This window comes from Magallana gigas, chromosome 8, assembly GCF_963853765.1.
Source record: "Magallana gigas chromosome 8, xbMagGiga1.1, whole genome shotgun sequence".
In the NCBI taxonomy this organism is placed as follows: domain Eukaryota; kingdom Metazoa; phylum Mollusca; class Bivalvia; order Ostreida; family Ostreidae; genus Magallana; species Magallana gigas.
The window spans coordinates 44,168,872-44,188,769 of NC_088860.1; the positions used below are offsets into that span (position 1 = coordinate 44,168,872).

General features: G+C 32.8%; 1 protein-coding gene across 3 annotated transcripts in view; it reads left to right on the top strand.

Annotated features, from left to right (window-relative positions):
- The window catches only part of LOC105320243 (uncharacterized), a 149,318-nt gene that overhangs the window by 56,082 nt on the left and 73,338 nt on the right, over positions 1 to 19,898 (top strand). For all 3 annotated transcript variants that reach the window (XM_066068911.1, XM_066068912.1, XM_066068913.1), the window contains 2 exons: positions 15,989 to 16,201; positions 17,253 to 17,286. In XM_066068911.1, coding sequence (XP_065924983.1) covers positions 15,989 to 16,201; positions 17,253 to 17,286 — 247 coding nt within the window. The remainder of the gene's footprint in view (positions 1 to 15,988; positions 16,202 to 17,252; positions 17,287 to 19,898) is intronic.

The window sequence follows — 19,898 nt, forward strand, 5'->3', positions numbered from 1 at the left end:
TAAAATGTTAACTGTTTAGTAACGTAAACGGTGTTAACATCTTTGTTAGAATCTTCTGTTTCCCAAAAAAATGATAACTCGTTATTCTTTTCCATGCAAGCTCTTGTCAACAATTTTTAGCTCATTGGAGCAAAAAATGCAATGAGCTTTTTGATTGAAATTGTTTGTTTTTTGTTGTAGTTGATTTCATCCTAAAATTTTCACCTCCTTTTCCATCTGGGTCACCTGAGTCACTCACTATTGCAATTGGTTTTGTTCGTCGTGCGGTGTGCAACGTGCGTTGTACAGTAACAATTTTATATTTTTAGCTCACCGAGACGAAGTCAGGGGGAGCTTTTTCTATACCCCTTGCGTCGGCGACCAGACCTGGTTAAAGTTATTGTTGTATCTAAGTAATTACTTGTCCTTTCTTCACCAAACTTGCATGGATGCTGAATCTGAATCCTGAATTTCAGATGCTGGAAGAGGTTAAGGTTTTTGGAGCAGGCTAAAGTTTTTGTTGCAGGTGCCCTTTGATAGCAATATCTAAGTTACTACTGGTCCTGACTTCACTAAACTTGCATGGATGATGCATCTGACAGGATTGAATGCTGAATCTGAACCATTGGTTTCGAATGCTCAATGAGTTTTAGTTTCTTGGAACAGGTCGAATGTTTTATAGATGATAGCTTGCATAGTTGATTTAACTATAATATAATTGATTCATAGAGGTAGCTTAAAATGCAGAGCCTGATCTCCATTATCAGGGATGCTAAAAAAATCTCTTACCTCACTCAAACCTGCTTAATAGATGTGTTTGTTGTTAAAGCTGCTTGGTCCGATTTTATATCAAATTTTATGCACGCTTTTAAAGGATGGTTATGCTTAGTATATGTATAATAATAGACATTGCAGTAGTTTTACCCGTCAATTATGCCAGATTGCAATGAAGAAAAATACGTACAAAATTTGCTAACAAAACAAACGTCATTAAAAGGTACCGCGTTATTTCGCCTCATGTTAAATTTCACCCCCTGACGACGAGACGGGTATGGTTGTATTACGAATTTGACATCGCTTTAAATAAAGGTCGAAATGATCCAGACAAATTACAAATAAACATGTGTACGTTTTGTTCGCTAATATTTCTGAAGTCTGCTTTCTTTACAATCGATGCATAGCATGCGGGTTGAATAACACCAATCATTCGGGGACGAACCCAAGCGGTTTCCTTTTCTAAACATTCCCGTGATGCATTTTGGTATGTTTTTTCGTTTGCCCAAAGAGAAATTATTTTTATTGACTTTGAATATTTTGAAAGGATACTGATTCTGCTCGTGTAAATAGGAGAAAATCCATAAATTTCTAAGATAAATGATTTGTATGGAAAAAGTTTTGATACTGTAAAAACAAAAAAATCGGACCAACCAGCTTTAAATGATATAACATAGTATTGTATAATATGATATATAACCATACAGTATACTATATTATACAATATGATATCATGATGTACAATATTGTGATGTTTTATGTGATATGATATTGTATCATATGATACTATATCGTATCATATATTATTTATTATGATTTTGTATTATCAAATGCGATAATGTGAAACACAATACAATGTCATATCATGTGTTGCAGTATGATATCTCATCATTATTTATTACGGTATTTTATTTTATTATATATTACATATTGTAAGTTTGATAGGATGCAATATTGTACTTTATATTATATATTGAAATTTTTGTTGATCATTAGAAATATTTCGCTAAACGTTAAATACCTGTACAAAAAAATTAAAGAATGATATGCTGTAACTACTTTATGGGGCACCCTCTTTATACGATGAATAATATGAATTCTTCATCGATTTTGATAGTTTTTATTTAGATACGAGTAAATAAAAACAACACCCTTAAAACAGTTTCCATAGTTCTGACACATTTTGTTACGGGAATAAAGGCATTATCGCTATTCATAAGAAAATATATCAGCGGAAAATCATCCTGGTTTGAAACCATTTTTTGTTTTTGAATAAAGATGAAAATAATGGGTGGGCCTTAGTACAATAGAGTGATATGTTTGTCAATACATCGATTATAATAGCTTTTTAACATGTCACGTAACCAAGTTTAGATTTCGATTGTATTCATCAAGCAGATGAGTAAGGTAATAAAATTCACACTAGTTTACGCCAGGTAAACAACAGTCGTTCATAATGGGAAAGACCAGTTTTAATGTTTTTAAGCTGAGGAATTAAGCACATTGAGGTACAATTTTATTCTTCACATCTATAGGAATTTTTGAAAGTAAAATACAATAACTATTGTTAAGATTTTTTAAAGATACAATAACTAGTTAGTAGTTGAGAAAGAGAATGTATCTATATGCTCTCAAATATTTTGATCGCTTTATAGTGTGGGGGGGGGGGGGGGGGGCAGAGCGAAAATATACAGAATTGGAAGGTAACAGTTTACCCCTACCAAAAGTTTAGTTTTATATCTTGCATAGGATTTTCTTATTTTTGGTAAAAATGGTATTTCTTAAAGGTAGAATGTCAAAGATTAACTGTATGCTTCATCTTGAAAACTACTTCGTAAATTGTCATTTGGCAATATTAAATTGGTATTGCTCTATTTTAGGAAAATTCAAAAATCTTCTGTACTCCCACACATCAGTAAGAAAAACTGAATTCAATATGTCCAAGTGACTTTTTACCATTGTTGAATAAATACCATATGTTGTCATTGAACGAATGGTTGATAACTGAACAGTCATGTAAAACATGAGAATTGATTTAACATAAAATTATATAATGGTTTTTGTTTTCAAATAAATGTTCTAAGGAGGATATATGCATGTGTTTATAACGGAGTTGTGAACGTATTGAGGTTATCTCTAAACCCCTGTTTTTATATTATGACGTGCAGGGGGGGGGGGGGGGGGAGTTGTCTCTAATAGCAAAAGTGCTATTGCTCCCAATCACTTTTGTACGTTGTGGTACGTATATCTCTGACCCTTTTACCTCAGAAGTTAAAAGGTCAATATCTTTAACATAATTAGGAACTATATTAGTGAAGATTACATGTATAGTATCTATGGATTTCACTATTAGCACACACAGTACGCATAGCACTACTTTGTTAACTATGCAGTGACAGCTTCGTGTAAGTTTTTAATTTCATATTATGAGGCATTTTTCTTGAAATTTAAACTTTTATACGTTTGTCCGTCTGTCTGTCCGTTTGTAAACTTTTCACATTTTCAACATCTTCTCCAGAATCACACCCATTTACAAAGGGAGATAATTATGAAATATTGAAAAATTTGCAGAAATTTTCAAAAATCTTTTCCTCATGAACTAATGAGCCAAGAAAGCTGAAAATTTATGTGGCAGCATCCTCAGGTAGTGTAAATTGATAGTTGTGAAAATCACGACCATAAGAGGTAGGGTGGGTCCACAATGGGGGTCGAATTTTTATATAGGAATATATAGAGTAAATCTTTAAAAATCTTCTTCTCAGACACCAATTGGCCAGGAGAGCTGTGGAAGCATTCTCATGTAGTGTAGATTCAAAGTTGTGAAAATCATGACTCCCGGGGGTTCAGGTCGGGCTACAATTTTGTGGGGGTGGGGGGGGGGGGGAATTCACATTTTTACACACCCTGAAACGTACTACTACACCACACGGTCTCTGCATGCTCGCTAAACAGTTCACACACAAAATGCTGAACAGTTTACACGAAACGCTGAATGTTTTACACGAACCTATTCTTGCACGAAAGTCGCACGCTTTTTTGGTGAAGTAGTACGTTTCAGGGTCTGTACATAAGAATATCTAGAGTAAATCTTGAAAATATTCTTCTCAGAGACCAATCAGCCAGGAAAGCTGAAACTTATGTGGAAGCATCGTCAGGTAGTAAAAAATTCAAGTTTATTCAAATCATGATAGGATGGGGTTATAATTGGGGGAGGGACACATTTTTTATGGGAATATGTAGAGAAAAATCTTTAAATCTTTTTTTTTTAATTTCCTAGAAAAGCTACAAATTTAGTGAAAGCAACTTCAGATTGTGTAGATTCAAATTTGTTAAAATCAAAATCTTTAGGAGTAGGGAGGGGCCACATTGGTGATCTAGTTGTAGAAAGAAAAACATTTTAGTTATTCACAAAAACTGAAATGTTATTATATATGGTTTAACTTATATGCAAGCTTTTTTACATAATGCTGATTCTTTAAAATTGTTTTAACTATGGCTCCTGAACGATTGTTTCGCCTCAGAAGGGGTTCAGAGTTTGATTTTGGTTTATATCCCGTATATAAACAATTGTTTAGGGTCTTTATTTAGAACTGATATGCTGAATGTGGTATGACAATTAAATCATCCTGTTAGAAAAGGGACTTGATTATAAACCTAACAATATCCAGAGGGGAAATGGATTTCTTTTTATACAGGATCTACATGTATTATACTACATTGTCTAGATATTTTGTATTATAACCCTATGAAGCTGATTTTATCATGTCTATTGTTGCTCTGGTGAGCGATGTGGCCCATGGGCCTCTTGTTTGAAGCATGCTGTGGTGTTGGCATAGCGTATGGTGCTGATAGTTAATATCATGTGTTGGCCATTTCTTTAAAAGAATACTTTGTTACTGTTTTGTTTACCGACCCTTTTATAATTTTAGGGCTTTTAAACATTAACATTTGTTCGTGGCATAGGCATAGCATTTTTATCCTGATTTAGATAAATGTGTGTTACCCTGGTTCCCTGGTCTACCCATAATTCAACACAGGAACTTGCCTAGACCATGTGCAAGCCGAATTTTCCCCATCGCAACCGATTTTACCTGGCTTGTATATTTCCGACGTGGACCTCAAGGTCCACACAATAAACATGAAAGCTACCTTGAAAGTTAACAGATATGAGACAATTATTTTCTATCAATGTCCTTCTTGTAAGATTTCAGGTAGGAGGTGGGGGTCATAACCATATTTTAGATTTTCTTTTATTCTGGAATGAATCTGAATCAATGACATATAAGGTCTGTGTAAGAGCTATTGTACTCAATGACCGTTAAAACCTGTTGGCCTCTTGTTATTATCCCCTCGCGCAACTAGTTGGGAAGGGGATATAGTAGCATCGCTGCTGTGTGTGCGTATGCGAGTGTGCGTGTGTTTCAGCCTTGTGAGCAAGATTAAAAGAAAACCCTCGCATGTATGTTTATCAAACTTCGTACACTTCATAAGCATGGTTAAAAGACAACCCTTTTAATTTTCAAGGAGTTCTGTTAGACTTAGAAATTTTATGTACGACTTCCGGTTCGTAAAAGTAAACATTTTAAATCAACAACGTGATATTTGTTGGATGTAGGCCCTGTAAAGGTAAGAAGCAAACGTTTTCATTTCAAGGAATTCTGTTTGATATTTATCAAAATATTGTTAGAATTTAGATATAACTTTTTTTATGTACGACTTGACAATAGAGATTTCCGATTTCTAAAAGTAAACATTTCAAATCAAGCTATATTTTCCTAATTACTAAAAGAAGAACAGGTTTATAATTTAAAAGAGACTTTGATGAATAGATGGATATCGTTAACATTATTATTTGGGAATTCATTTCATTTTCAATCACCTTACTCTGTTATAAAATATGAAAATGGGGTGGAAATTGCGTATGATTTAAACTCGAAATTATCTCATAGAGCCGAATGTAAATGGCTAGATCTTTGGCTACGTTTCATATTCATTGTGAAACTTAAATTGGCCTACACCGTCTAAATGCGTAACGTATGTCACTTAATAAAGAGAAATACACTATATTTCTAAAGCTTAAAACATTTGTGGTGTGTTTTAGTGGAATCAAGTGAAGTCATACCTAAAATGACTCTTACCCAAAGAGACTAATATTCCATTCTGTCCGTGAAGAAATATCTTGAGATATTCTAAGATATCCTGCGAATTTGTAAGATTTAATCCTAGGATATCCTAGGATATCCTAGGAATTTTCCTCAGAGAATCTGGGATGTTTTTTGGACAGGATTTCCTGGAATTTCTTAAGATTGTTACATTGGGCTTTATTCTCCATGATTTATCCCAGGAATTATAAGCTTGGAATTTCCAGGAATTACCAGGAGACCTGAGACCTGAAATGTTCCCGGAATTCCCAGGTTATCATTTAAAATATAGAATAGAATCAAAATATAAATACATTGTATGATTTTATTTGAAAAAAAATCAATTATAATGCATACAATTGTATACCGAATAAAATGCTGTGAAAATCATTGGGCCATTCAGAAATATAAAACAAACTGGCTTTTTCAACTAAATTAATTCTTATTCCTTTTTCAAAATTTCATATTTGTGTTTGTCTATTTTTCTTGCTCACTTTCTTTTTTTCGTGACTGTATATGACTTAATTCTTCGTCTTTGAACCTAAAGTAAAAAAAAAATAATTCAAATGATATGTATATTATATAACATTATGCAATAAGCAAGAATTCAACTGCCATATAAATTACTCTTTAAAATTTAAAAACCGTCATTTTGAAATGTTTGGCTATTGAAAAGTTTTGTGATCGGCTTCGGCCGATTACTGTTGTGTCCATATGAGGCATCCGGCAAATGCTTCCACATGCGCACACATTCCGCTTGCATAAGTAGTTCTTATAAAAACTTGAAGTTTGGTTTAGTATTTATATAACATTTTACTCATTTTTATTTCAATTTATTTACCTTAAGAAATGCAAACATACATAAAATACAGTTCGACCTGTTAATTCAAAAATGCACATTATGTCTCACGCGTAAGGATTCATTCAGTAATGCAGTTCACCTCGATGAACTGACCTTAATCATAAGAAGATGCTCCATGAACTGACCTCGATCTATTGATGTTGTATAATAGTAGCTAGGAAGACGGATTGATTTAAAGACAAGGTTACATTATAATGCGACCTCAATAGCAAATTATGATTGCATTCAATGCTTTTCAGTCGCATTAAATTATTTTAATACAACTCTTTCTTTTTATACGTGTTAATGCTATTTGAAGAGCCCTACTCAGTATTCTGAAGAAGAAGAAAGTACATTAACATTTAATAACTACGTTAAAAATATTAAACTAAACAAGAATTTTACGAACGGCTTTCCCCAAATTTATTTCAAAATTAAATTTGTTGACGGTTTATAATGATGAAATTATGGTATACAGATTCAAAACATTCTATATTTTGTAAAAATACAGTACTTTTTAAAATTATTTTACATCAAACTGATCATGTTGATTGCTTCTAGCTATCAATATATCATTATTGCCGATCATCCCTTTGAACGGAATACTCGTTTAACTTCATCTGTTTCATGTTACTACATTTTATCTCATTTACACTTAAAGTTATTTCAACATGAATACTTTGCCTGTCTGGTCAGTATTTCGAATTACAACTGCTGCATCATCCGGGTTTTTTTTCCATAGCACATGTATCTTAAAGGTCTGTCTACTTCGTTCAAAAGTGCGTAATCATTCGGCGGAAGTGATGTTGTAGAAGCCAAACAACACGTTAACGGTATATTCTGATAAATTGAAACTATTCTTTTGTTAAATATTTTTTTTGTATAAAGCATTAGTTAATCATACTGAAATAGTTCGTTTAAATTAAACTTAATTTAAGGTTCTTAAGATATTAATATATATTCAGAGTCTAGCCACAGGAATTGAATGCACGTAAGAGTTGTTTGCACAGTTGATGCGTAGGCCGTGTCTGTTAAATTTAAAACCACTCCGTTTTTAACCCTCAGGCTTTGGAACCTATTGAATAATTGGAAATCAGATAAATATAACATACTTTATTTCTATAACTTTATACTAATTATTTGTTTCTAAAGTTCACTTTTACTAAACATCAAGTTTCTTACATGCTTAAGTTATAAGTATGCCTTTTGTAACGGCGACGAATTGACTTGACGCATCATTAACATACGAGGCAAATCTGTCAAAACTCTTGGTATTTTCACCCTCTTGCTAAAAGCTAGGCTGAAATGCTTACAATCAATGCACATGCCCTTTTATACGAAAGGCTGCTGTATCAACTGGCTAATATTAAGAAAAAAATGATAAATTGAGAATTTTAGATTTTACAAAGCATGAATTTTGCAAAGTTCATAATTTAAACTTTGCAAGAAAATTGTCATTTCATGGTATTCACGCAAAATGTAGTCTCTTTACAATTTTGCAGTAGTTTTGCAAGAATTTTCTCTTTGGAGTTTGGATCTGTAAGCAATTCTCATGGATATTCTATGCAGTTTGCACTTATATACTTCCCTGTGAAATTGTGAAATTTTGCAGCAGTTTTGCACTATATATATATATATATTTAATTATTCACCAATCAAGGGCCCTCAGGGGGCATATACATTAAAAAAAATGATATCATGATTATAACAAATATAGAATGAAATAACAGCTTAGCTCACAATGTCCAGGTTCATATTACAGGCAACAATATGCAAAATGATTCATTAATACAATGAAATATATATATATGAGATTAACGCATTTAACTGTGAGAAATATTGCATGAACACAACAGCTATACAGAAACAAAGTGGCGTGAAAACAGAGAGTACCAAGGGACGGTGCCTGCACAGTCGATTAGACTGGTCTACTTGTACTTAAAGCGTTCAAGCCAGTATGCTTATGTATGATCATATGATAGTTTGAGAAAGTTTAAATTCAGCAAATCAATGACGCCCTAATTACTCTGATTTATGACCAAAATATTAGGTAAAATAACATTCTCTTTTAGCTTTAGCTCACCTGAGCTGAAAGCTTAAATGAGCTATTCTGATCACTTTTTGTCTGGCATCCGTCTGTCTGTCAATCTGTCCATCTTTTTGTAAGCTTTTTACTTTTTATACCCCCGAAAACGAAGTTTAGGGGGGTATATTGGTTTTAGCCTGCCCGTCTGTCCGTCTGTCTGTAGACGCAACTTTGTCCCCCTATAGAATTTTTTACTACTGTATGGAACAGTATGAAAATTTGTACATATGTTGATCACCATCTGAAGATGTGCACCCGCAATTTTGTTCAAGAGCAGACGAGATTTAATGATGTTTGACAGTTTTCATTTTCCTTATTCTATATATTGTACACTGATGTTGAAAAGTAATGGAGGTAATCCTTACAGATTTTATTAATTAATTAATAGTATTAAAACACTATAAAATATAATTCTATAAATACATCCAGATGGAGGTTTTTTGTCTTAATGTCTTAACTAAATTTATTTTCTTATAAGTATTCTATCAACTGACAATGCAAAGTTTTTGTCAATGATGAATTCTTCGGAGGTAATAAGAACATCAAAGACAAGTGTTCCTGAATTCATTTGTACCAAGGGGGCCATATCTGAGCCATGGTTTAGATGAAGCATGTGTTTAGGGGACATTGATAATCTGTAAAATGTGCGATGGTTTTTAGGGATATTTTAAAACTAAACCAAAAGTTTCTATCATTATAAGGAAATAAATAATATCATCATTAATAAAGAAGTCCACTAATTTTAGAAGTTGTTTAAATTTATTAGTCAAGTAAATTGATGAAGTGACCCAATAGGGCATTAAGAAGAAGGTACAGTTTCTTTTGATATTTGCCCAAAAATTCAAAAGTGGTTTAAATCTCATGAAAATAGACGTATACTATTTTGAACATGTGTGTATATATAATACCAAGTTAAACACTTTTATCTTGTTTCAAAAAATAATTATGACTTCAATATTTTTGCAGATTTCTAAGATGTATTCAAAAATGATGAAAAATGGCACATTTTCTCATAGTTGTTTGAAGAGGAAAATGTGCCCACAGCCGTCGCCCACAACAAAATTAATATATTTTATGTGTTATAACATGATAAATTGATATTGTGAGTTTCATCGTGGGCAACGGCTGCGGACATAATTTTCTATTCAAAAAACTACTGAGGAATTGGTGTCTTCTGCTAATTTTTATAAACTTTACGGGAAAAATGCACTATTTGTGACGTTATAATTACCCTTGTGAAAGTCTAATCAGTTAACTATTTATAGATTCTTAGTTTATGAATATTCTGTGTAGATAAATGTTACATTTCCATTTTTGTGATACTTTTAAAAATTACTCTAAAACAGGGCAAATTATGACTGCAACTGTACCTTGTTCTTTAAATAACATTCAAAATTACTGATATAATTGTAGTGTTTTGGCAATTTTAAAATTGTTTGTAATATTACATTTTCTTTTTTACATACTTTTATATAGTATGGTAATTAAGGTCTTCCGTTTCCAACGGAAGACCTTATAGTGATTGTAATGTTTCTTTTTATTATTATTTTTTTCCCCATTTTGTCTTGTAAATTTCTCAGAGATTTCTTGACGGATTTTCATAAATTTTTCAAGGATGTTTGGAAATAAAAACATCTAGAGGTTTTCGATTAATGTTTTTCAAAAGTAAATTCCGTTCGTCCGTTTCCTGTCCCGCGACAAAAAGCTTGTCACCTCGAGATCTCAAAAACGGTAAAGACTTAAACATCCAAACTTTGTGGAATGATAGACCTATATATGTAGATGTGTTTAAATTATTTTGTTTTGTTTAGCGTAACTTCCGGTCGTCACAGGAAGTAGCCCAATTTTCATTTTTAAAAAAAATAATTTGATTTTATAGCATGGAAGTAACCTTTCAGCCATAGAATTACATAAGATCATCTAAACATGGTAAAAAAAAAAACAAAAAAAAAGTTCTTCTTCCGTCGAGACATCTCAAATACATGTATCTCAGGTAGCCTTCTTTTTTTAAAAACAAAGTACCCACAAGATCTCAGAACTGTGAGAGATCTAGACACAAAACTTATATAGAATATGGACATTTGATTGAACATGTGTTTAACGGGTTTCATTTGGTCATATGTCACTTCCGGTTCTCACTCGAAGCGTTCAAGCTATAGAAGTTTTGTTTTAACTTTTAATTTTTTAAACTTTTTACTCAACGTAATGAACAGCAACGCACCATAGGTAAATGTACTAAAATATCTTCTTTTAATTTCTTAATCACTTCCGTTTGTTCGTTTTCGGTTCCGAGACAAAAACCTTTTCTCAAAAAGATATTACAACTAACAAAAACTTGAACATTCGAACATTAAGGAAAGACAAAACAATGTATGAAAGTTATGATTTCTATGTTCTGTATGATACGGCATAACTTCCGGTCGTCACAGAAAGTACTAAAAAATTGACATTTTGTCTTTTTGTTATGTTTAACTTAGAAATAATTTCTTAGGAATTCTTTTACAGTATATATCATATCCTTTTTCTTTCACAAGAGAAATGGATTTTTATGTGCAGATTGATACATGAGGAACGGAAGACCTTTTTGTTGCTATAGCAACAAGAGTCTAGTTATGGTTATGTTTGGGGAGAACTGCATGCATTTAATATGCATTTGTTATACCCGCACTTTCTAAAGAAGATCGGGTATATTGTTGTTCTCCAGTTCTGTCTGCCTGTCCGTCCGTCTGTCACGTTTTACTTTCTCAAACTGTTCTTACATCTTATAAACCAGCAAACTGAACTCATGGAGTTTGATTTGGGGTGCCATGTTGTTTTGTAAAAAGGTTTCAAAAATTCTCTGGTAGTCCTAGGGGTCAAATAATTGGTAAAAAACCTTCTTCCTCGAACTCCTCCTACATTTTCAACAGTTGACAAATCATCTCTTGGAATATGTTTTAGGGTATCCTATAGATGCGCAATAAGGTTTCGTTCGGAATTTTCAATTTTGTCCTGGGGGTCATTTAATGGCTGAAAAAATGACGGGTTTTTGTTGTTGTTGTTTTTGTTTTTTTTAAAAACTGGTTCCAGAAACGTCATTTTTTTGGCAGTAGCCAAATGATCTCCTAGAATATGATTCGGGGCGTAATATTGAGAGTGATCGTGTTCCAGAATTTTTTTTTTAGTTAGGGGTTCAGTGGGCAACAAAAAATGACGTTATTTTGCAAAAAAAAAAGTATGGCTCCCAGAACTCCTCTGACAACTTTTGGAGTAGCTACGTCATCTCTTGGGATATAATTGGGGCTGTCCTATAGATGTGCAATAAGGTTTGAAAAATTTAAATTTCATCCAGGGAGTCAAAAAGAAGCAGAAAATTGACGTTTATCACTAAACAAAAAAACATAGATCCCAGAACTACTTTTTTGATTTAATGGATACACACATCATATTTTGGGATATGATAGGGACTGTTCTATAGATGTGCAGTAAGGTTTTAAAAATTTAAAATTCATCCAGGGAGTCAAATAGTAGCAGATAATTGACGTTAATCAATAAAAAAAAAACCCCATAGATCCCAGAACTACTCTTATGATTTAATGGATAGACACATCATTTCTTGGGATATGATAGGGACTGTTCAATAGATGTGCAGTAAGGTTTTAAAAATTTAAAATTCATCCAGGGAGTCAAATAGTAGCAGAAAATTGACGTTTATCAATAAAAAAAACCCATAGATCCCAGAACTACTCTTATGATTTAATGGATGGACACATCATTTCTTGGGATATGATAGGGACTGTTCAATAGATGTGCAGTAAGGTTTTAAAAATTTAAAATTCATCCAGGGAGTCAAATAGTAGCAGAAAATTGACGTTTATCAATCAAAAAAACCCATGGATCCTAGAACTCTTCTTATGATTTGAGACTGTTCTATAGATGTGCATTACGGTTTTGAAAAATTAAATTTAACCCTGAGGCCAATTACCTTCATACCGTTTAATGCCTTGTAAGGATCAAGAATATATATATGGTTAATGGTGGAGATCTCAACCGTTTTCGAGATATTCGTGAACTTCCTGTTCGAGGGGCCCATACCGTTTGATTCCCTGGACACAAGAAACAAGAATATATATGGTTTAAGGGTGGGGATCTCAACTGTTTTAAAATATTAAGGGACTTGCTGTTCGAGGGGGGTCAGATAGATATATATATATTAAATGGTGTTTTGTTCGATACTATTCATGACTGTAGATGGCTTAGTCTTATTTAAGATTACATCAAAAAATGGTATGATTTATATGACTTCGAACCCCCACCCCCAAACAAACTCAAATATAAACTGTCGCCCCCAACCCCTTCCCCTGGAAATTTTTCTGGATCCGAGCTTGTATACCTGCTCAAACTATAGATAATATGAAATCTAAAAAACTTCCATTTTTATGCTTAAAATGAAAATAACCTTACATTAACACTTTCCTTCATTGTCCAATGATCTATTAAAATCAAAATATAATTTGGGGTCTAAAAGTTTTATAAACTGGTAAAAAAAATGGTATACTTTAAAAAATCACATTACACCTTGCATAATTCACAAATGATCTATTGAGATCTGATCAGAAGTCATATTTCTACCTTTGGATCAATAACTAATATTAATTAAAACAATTATTTGCTTTTCTTCTTTTGTTTCTTTTGTTTGTGTTTATATGCATATTATTTCACTCAATGTGTTCTGTCCCTTCTCACCCCCACTAAAAACAAAAAAAACAAACTTTCACACCATTGCGAACTATCATATATCTATTCTTGCATGTGTATTGTATGTAAAAAAAATGTTGAGATTCCAAAAGATATGTAGTATGTAAGAAAGCTGTTTAAGTCATGAATAAAAACATAAATAAAAAAAAATATTAATTGACAAGTTAAAATAAGTAGCAATATATTATTCAAATTATAAATGTTATAAATGTTAATAGTCCACATCCACCCCCCCCCCCCCTCCCAAATCAAACCTAGTTCTAAAGATTCAGTCTTCTTACATTCTTACATGTGTACAGTAGCAAATTTTAAATCATTTCTTGATTGCTTTTTCTCTCTTAATGCACATTAACATTTTTGAAATTGCTTAATTTAATTTTGGAGATTTATAAAGAAAATGTTATATGCATGTGTATTCGCCAATTTGGGGCAATTGTAAAGCCTCCTAAACAAAGCAGTGTCATCATTAGGCTAGGGATTACCCACATGGATCAAACAATACATATGAATAAGATGAAATACTTTATTATTTCTAGTTCTTGAATGTCAGGGTGTCTCCAAGGGGGCATAACCTATATAAAATTGATGCGCAAAGACACATAGAGCAAGAATAAATTATATGGTTTAGGGATAAGGATCTCAAATGTTATTAAAATATACAGTGTATCATCATTTCCTATTTCATAAGGGGGGGGGGGGGGTTAAAGACAACAACTGGGGGTCATGTACTTTACACCATTTGATGCATCATAATGACATAATGACATAAGAAGATATTTTGTATTTTCCTGTTTCATCGGGTCAGAACAATCCCATAGGGTCATGGCCTACATTGTATTTGATGCATTATAATACATTAAGAAAGAAAGACCCATTCCTTCCTATGATAACTCATATAAAAATGATAAGTCTTTACATTTACTTATACATTTAATACATATATTTAATTTGAAATTGTTACAGGGTCAATATGGGGTCAACTCAGTAGTGTAAGTCTGACAAATGGAAAATAACCTTTTGCAACTAAAATGACAGAGACTGTACAAATGCAAAAGGATAGGTAACGATGTTAAGCTTATTTAGATATTAAAAGAAGATGATACAGTATGCTAGCACAGGGAGATCACTTATTTACAAAGTGAAAGTAATACTTATGTACATATCGGTGTCTCATAAAATTGTGCTACTATACATGTATTATGCTTACCTATATTGGTCAACATCATAATGATAATCAATTCAGAGCACAATATGAATCCCTTAAGCTAATCATCACAAAAGAAATGTTGATGCATGTTAACTTATCCTTTTCTGCATATGAAAAACACATACATACAGCAAAACTCGGTTATAACGAAGTCACTGGGACCTAAGAATTTACTTCGTTATATCCGTAATTCGTTATAACCGTTTTAGAAACTCATTAAATTTACATAGCTGGGGATCCATGATGACTTAGCTATAACCGTGAATTCGCAATATCGGTGTTTGTACTAAACGAGTTTTGCTGTATATGTATACACCACGTGAAACCCATCAAATCGAAGAGCTGGGTAAAACTAGTACCAGCTATTGAGACCTGTAGATCTGTGTTGTGTACGTAACTTCAGACAAAGATCAGTTATTTGTAACATGCATGAATTTTTATGACCTATTCTTTAAAACCCCTTGCACTATTTTGTTAGGTAAATAACAGCTTTATGGTGGTGCAGGACACTTGCATACTATGATTATACTTCCTATTGAAATAATAAGGTATAAATACAATATTGTCCCCCTAAATAATGTTACCTTACATTGAAGCGCAGTTGGTTAGAGCAATTACATGTCTGTAAGTGCATTGGAGTCCGAGGTGTATTTTTGGTAATTTTACTATTGATATAAATGAATTTTCATCCGGGGGGGGGGGGGGGGAGGGTCCAGACCCCTCACTACCAACCCTTTTCTAAATTCGTATAACGATTATGTACATGTAGGCACACAGAAGCAAATCTAAAGCTGGCAACTGCCGCGGAGAAGGGGCATAATTTAATTTTGTTTGTAATATTTATATAGACAATCATACTTTCTATGACATGAAATGTTAAGATTTTTGATTAACTTAAAATTCACATGCAAACAGTTCAACAACAAATTGCACATAAAGTGCTGCTCATGTGTATTATCATATAGGAAGGGATCTCATCCTTCAGCTATAAAAATTATAATTTTTAAATGTATTACCGGAACTTGCATGTGGCCTTCATTTTGAATAAAACTGGTACTAAACAGTGTTATTTAGGGGCAAACACTTGGTGCGGGTATTACTGTCTAATGACAGCATCTAGTTGTATTTGCAAATACATTTATTCTAGGACGATTATAAATTATAAAACAGTTAATTCTTTCTTTTGAATAAATGTTACATATATTAAATTACATTTTTCACAGCCACTGAAGGATTTTGTTTGGAACTGTTTGTTACAAGCAACTAGAGACAACATGCAAACTATTGCTTTTCCGGCAATTGGCACTGGGATTCTCAAGTATCCAAAAGAAGATGTTGCAGAGACCATGATCAACACTGTGCATGAGTTCAGTGACAAATGTCCAACAACTCTGCAATCTGTTTTCTTTGTCATATTTGATGATGCAACTTTACAGGTATATTATTGTGATTATGGCATATATTAAATCGTGAAATATAAGCTTTCTTTGGCATAGAATAAAACTCTGTGAGAGGGTTAATGACATATTATAATGTTTTGATAGTACATGATTCAACCAAAAAACAGGAGAACGAAGTGTGGATAAAAATTACTTAAAAAATAAATGTTAAAAAATTCTTTTGGATGTGAACTTGACTAAACCAGGAAAACCTGAACGCAACGCTGGGATTCATTCAAAATCAGTTTTTTGTCGATTTCCGATATTAGGTTTTTATTATGCCCCCATCCCTTCGGAGAAGGGATGACATGTTGCTTTGCTGCTGTCTGTCTGTCTCTCTGTTCAGACCACCAACAGTTTCCGTTCGTTTTCTTCGCAAAGGTTGTTCTATATCTAGGTCAAGTTTGATTTTGGTTCCGATCGAGCAATGTTTGACAGAGTTATGCACTTTTGACTTTGAATAATTAAAATTATTTGCATATCGGTCATTTTCTTTGCAGAGATGTCCAAGGATGGGGGCATAAGTGTTTCACAGACATTACTTATTTTTACGCTTAATGGTTTAATATGGGTTATAGATTGTGTGCAGATATGTTTTTTTTCATGAGCACGTTAGTTTTGATGCATGTGCATTTGTAGAAGCCGGTGTGAAAGAAAGCAACTCAATTGAGCAGTTGAAGCAATCATATGTATAGACATGAAAAAACCCAACGGAAATCTCTGGTTAGGCATTCATTCCGTCTTTAAAGAATCCTTTTTACAGAACACCCGAGTTGAACTGTTTTAAAACCCCAGTTGCATAAATCATTTACCAAATAGATTTTGCAGGGGCTGTCGGAAACATGGTGGGTGTTTTTTTCAGCCAGTATATAAACCACTGTAGAATTTAGAAACGTAGAAACAATAGGAAAAAAAGAATTCATTTGTGAGTTTCAATGTTGCTTTAAATATGATAAACCCCCAGAGAAACGATACGTAAAAATAAGATAACTCAATTGGAAAAATGATATGAATATTTGCATTGAGTTTTCTCTTCATTAATTTTTAGGAATTTAAAATCAGAAGTACAGCAAAGCAAACAGGTGAGTAAAATATAATCTTCCTTTATTCAACTGAAAATAAAAAACCAGTATGAAGTCAAATTGTTTACTTTTTAGCTCACCTGAGCTGAAAGCTCAAGTGAGCTATTCTGATCACATTTTGTCCGTCGTCCGTCTGTCCGTCTGTCTGTCCGTCCGTCCGTCCGTCCGTCCGTCTGTAAACTTTTTACATTTTGAACTTCTTCTCTAAAACCGCTTATCCAATTTCAACCAAATTTGGCACAAAGCATCCTTATGGGAGGGCGAATATAAATTGCAGAAATAGAAGTCCGATCTGTATTCAAAGCGGAGAAAACCATGAAACTGTAGAAAAAGGGGGGTGCATTTTTAAAAAGCTTCTTCTCAAGAACTACCGAGGCAAATTCAACGTAGTTTAGCATAAATTATCCTTATGGGAAGGAAAATATAAATTGCAAATATTAAGTGCTAATTCTGTTTTAAGTCTGAGTTATTACGAAAATAATAATAAAGGAAAGGCGTGTTTCAGCTTCGCGTTCGGCATCCGGTAAAATGGGCAAGACTTGGTCTGGGCAAAACAAAAGATTGGCAGTTATTAATCTGCCAATCTCATTAAAATTTCAGGATATTTGATGGACCAGTATATTTGTATTCTCTGTAAATATTGTGCAAAATAATGCGTATTTGGAATTGACGATTGTCGATCTGCCCCGGCTTTTATTTTGCCACGGCCCGTGTTTGCATACTCATTTTACCAAGACTCGTATTCCATACTTCGAAAACGAGGTTCTTTGTTTAAAGCAGCCATGACATTATACGAAAAAGGGTCGATCTGACTGATGAATTTGCTTGTTGTGCAACAGTTTGCGTATGAAATAGGGAAATTTTTGAAACATGCAAAATATATTGATGCCGATTTTGTGAAGTAAATTGAGGCTAAATATTTCAATGCGTTGACAGTTTTCACACATAACGTTGGTGTTAGCTTGTTCTGATTTTCGTTTCGTTTTCATTATTTATGCTTTGTAACCTGGGAACTATCGTCTGTATTCCGTGATTTTTACGTATCAAATCAAACAGAGACTTCGGTAAATCAAACAGTTAACTGTTTACCTGCGCAAATTAAGAAAAATCTGATGTATAAAAAAAGTACTGAAATACAATTTATTCTATCGGTAATTCGGCAGTATCTTTTGCGTAATGGTAGATTAATGCAATAGGTTTTGTTGAGATGCTCGGCATTTTCTCGAGTTTATTCAGTTTAAATAGAGTTTGATATCGCTGACGGAAATGTGTAGGTATATACATGTATACATGTATATATAATTCATTTCGAAAAAATAAATTGTGTTCCTTATTTATTAAAGTGCATGTTTCTTGTGTTTAATTGTTTACAATTTCTATTTACTAACCATATTTGAGTGTTGAGCTTCAAATTATAAGCAAGATACAGAGATTTGCTCACAATTCTATGTTTGTACACAGATCTTAAAAACTAAAGATTAAAAAAGTAAAAAGTTTGTCAATATTTATTAAGAACATTTTCATACTCTGTTCTTCCAGAAACCAACTTTAACAACTAATTGTATTGTAAACTTAACCTTTTTTCGTCATTATTACTCCTACTGTACATGTGATCCTGGACTGTGTTTATGTACATTTGTATAAACTGATTTTGAACCTCAAATACCAGTAAACCGGTCTTGAGTGAATAAAAAAAATTGAAAATCTTAGACAATTCTTTTTTTCCATTTTAAATGCTGAATAGGAAATACCAAGTTAAAAATCTTAAGCTGAATGTAATGAACTCATGTGAACAAAATATGACTCAAACTTAGGCGAACTGTGAGCTCTGTATCTTGCTTATAATTCTACGATTGACGCTGAAATTTTGGTTGAACATTAGAAATTCTATATGAATTAGAGTATGTTAAATACTTGTAAAAACAAAATAAAAGAATGATATTCTGTATATACCTACTCTCTGGAGCCCCCTCTTTATACAATAAATAATGTGAAATTTACATCAATTTTGATAGTTTTTCAAACACGAGTAAATAAAAAACGACATCTTTAAAACAGTTTCCATAGTTCTGACACATTTCTGTTGCGGGGATAAGTAATCATCGCTATTCCTAAGAAAATATCACAGCGGAAAATTATCCTGGTTTGTACGCGAGGTAAATAACAGTCATTTTATTATAATGGAGAAGACAAATTAAATTTTTGAATGTTTTAAATTTGAGGAATTGAGCACATTGAAGTACAATTTTCTTCTTCACATCTATACATGTAGTATTTTTTAAATAAAATACAATAACTATTATTTTTTTTTTAAAAATACAATAACTAGTAATTAGTTGATGAAAAAAATGTACCTATATGCTCTCATTTATTTTGATCGCTTTACAAGGGGGGGGGGGGGGGGCAGAACGAATATATATAGGGAATTGGAAGTTAACAACTTAACAGTGTACACCTACCAAATGTTTAGTTTTATATCTTGCGTAGGATTTTCTTATTCTGGTAAAAAATAGTATCTCATGAAGGTGCAATGTCAAAGATTACGTGTATGCTAAATTAAGTGTAAAATTCGAATACTTGACAATATTTATTTTTTGTTATTCTACCGAGGG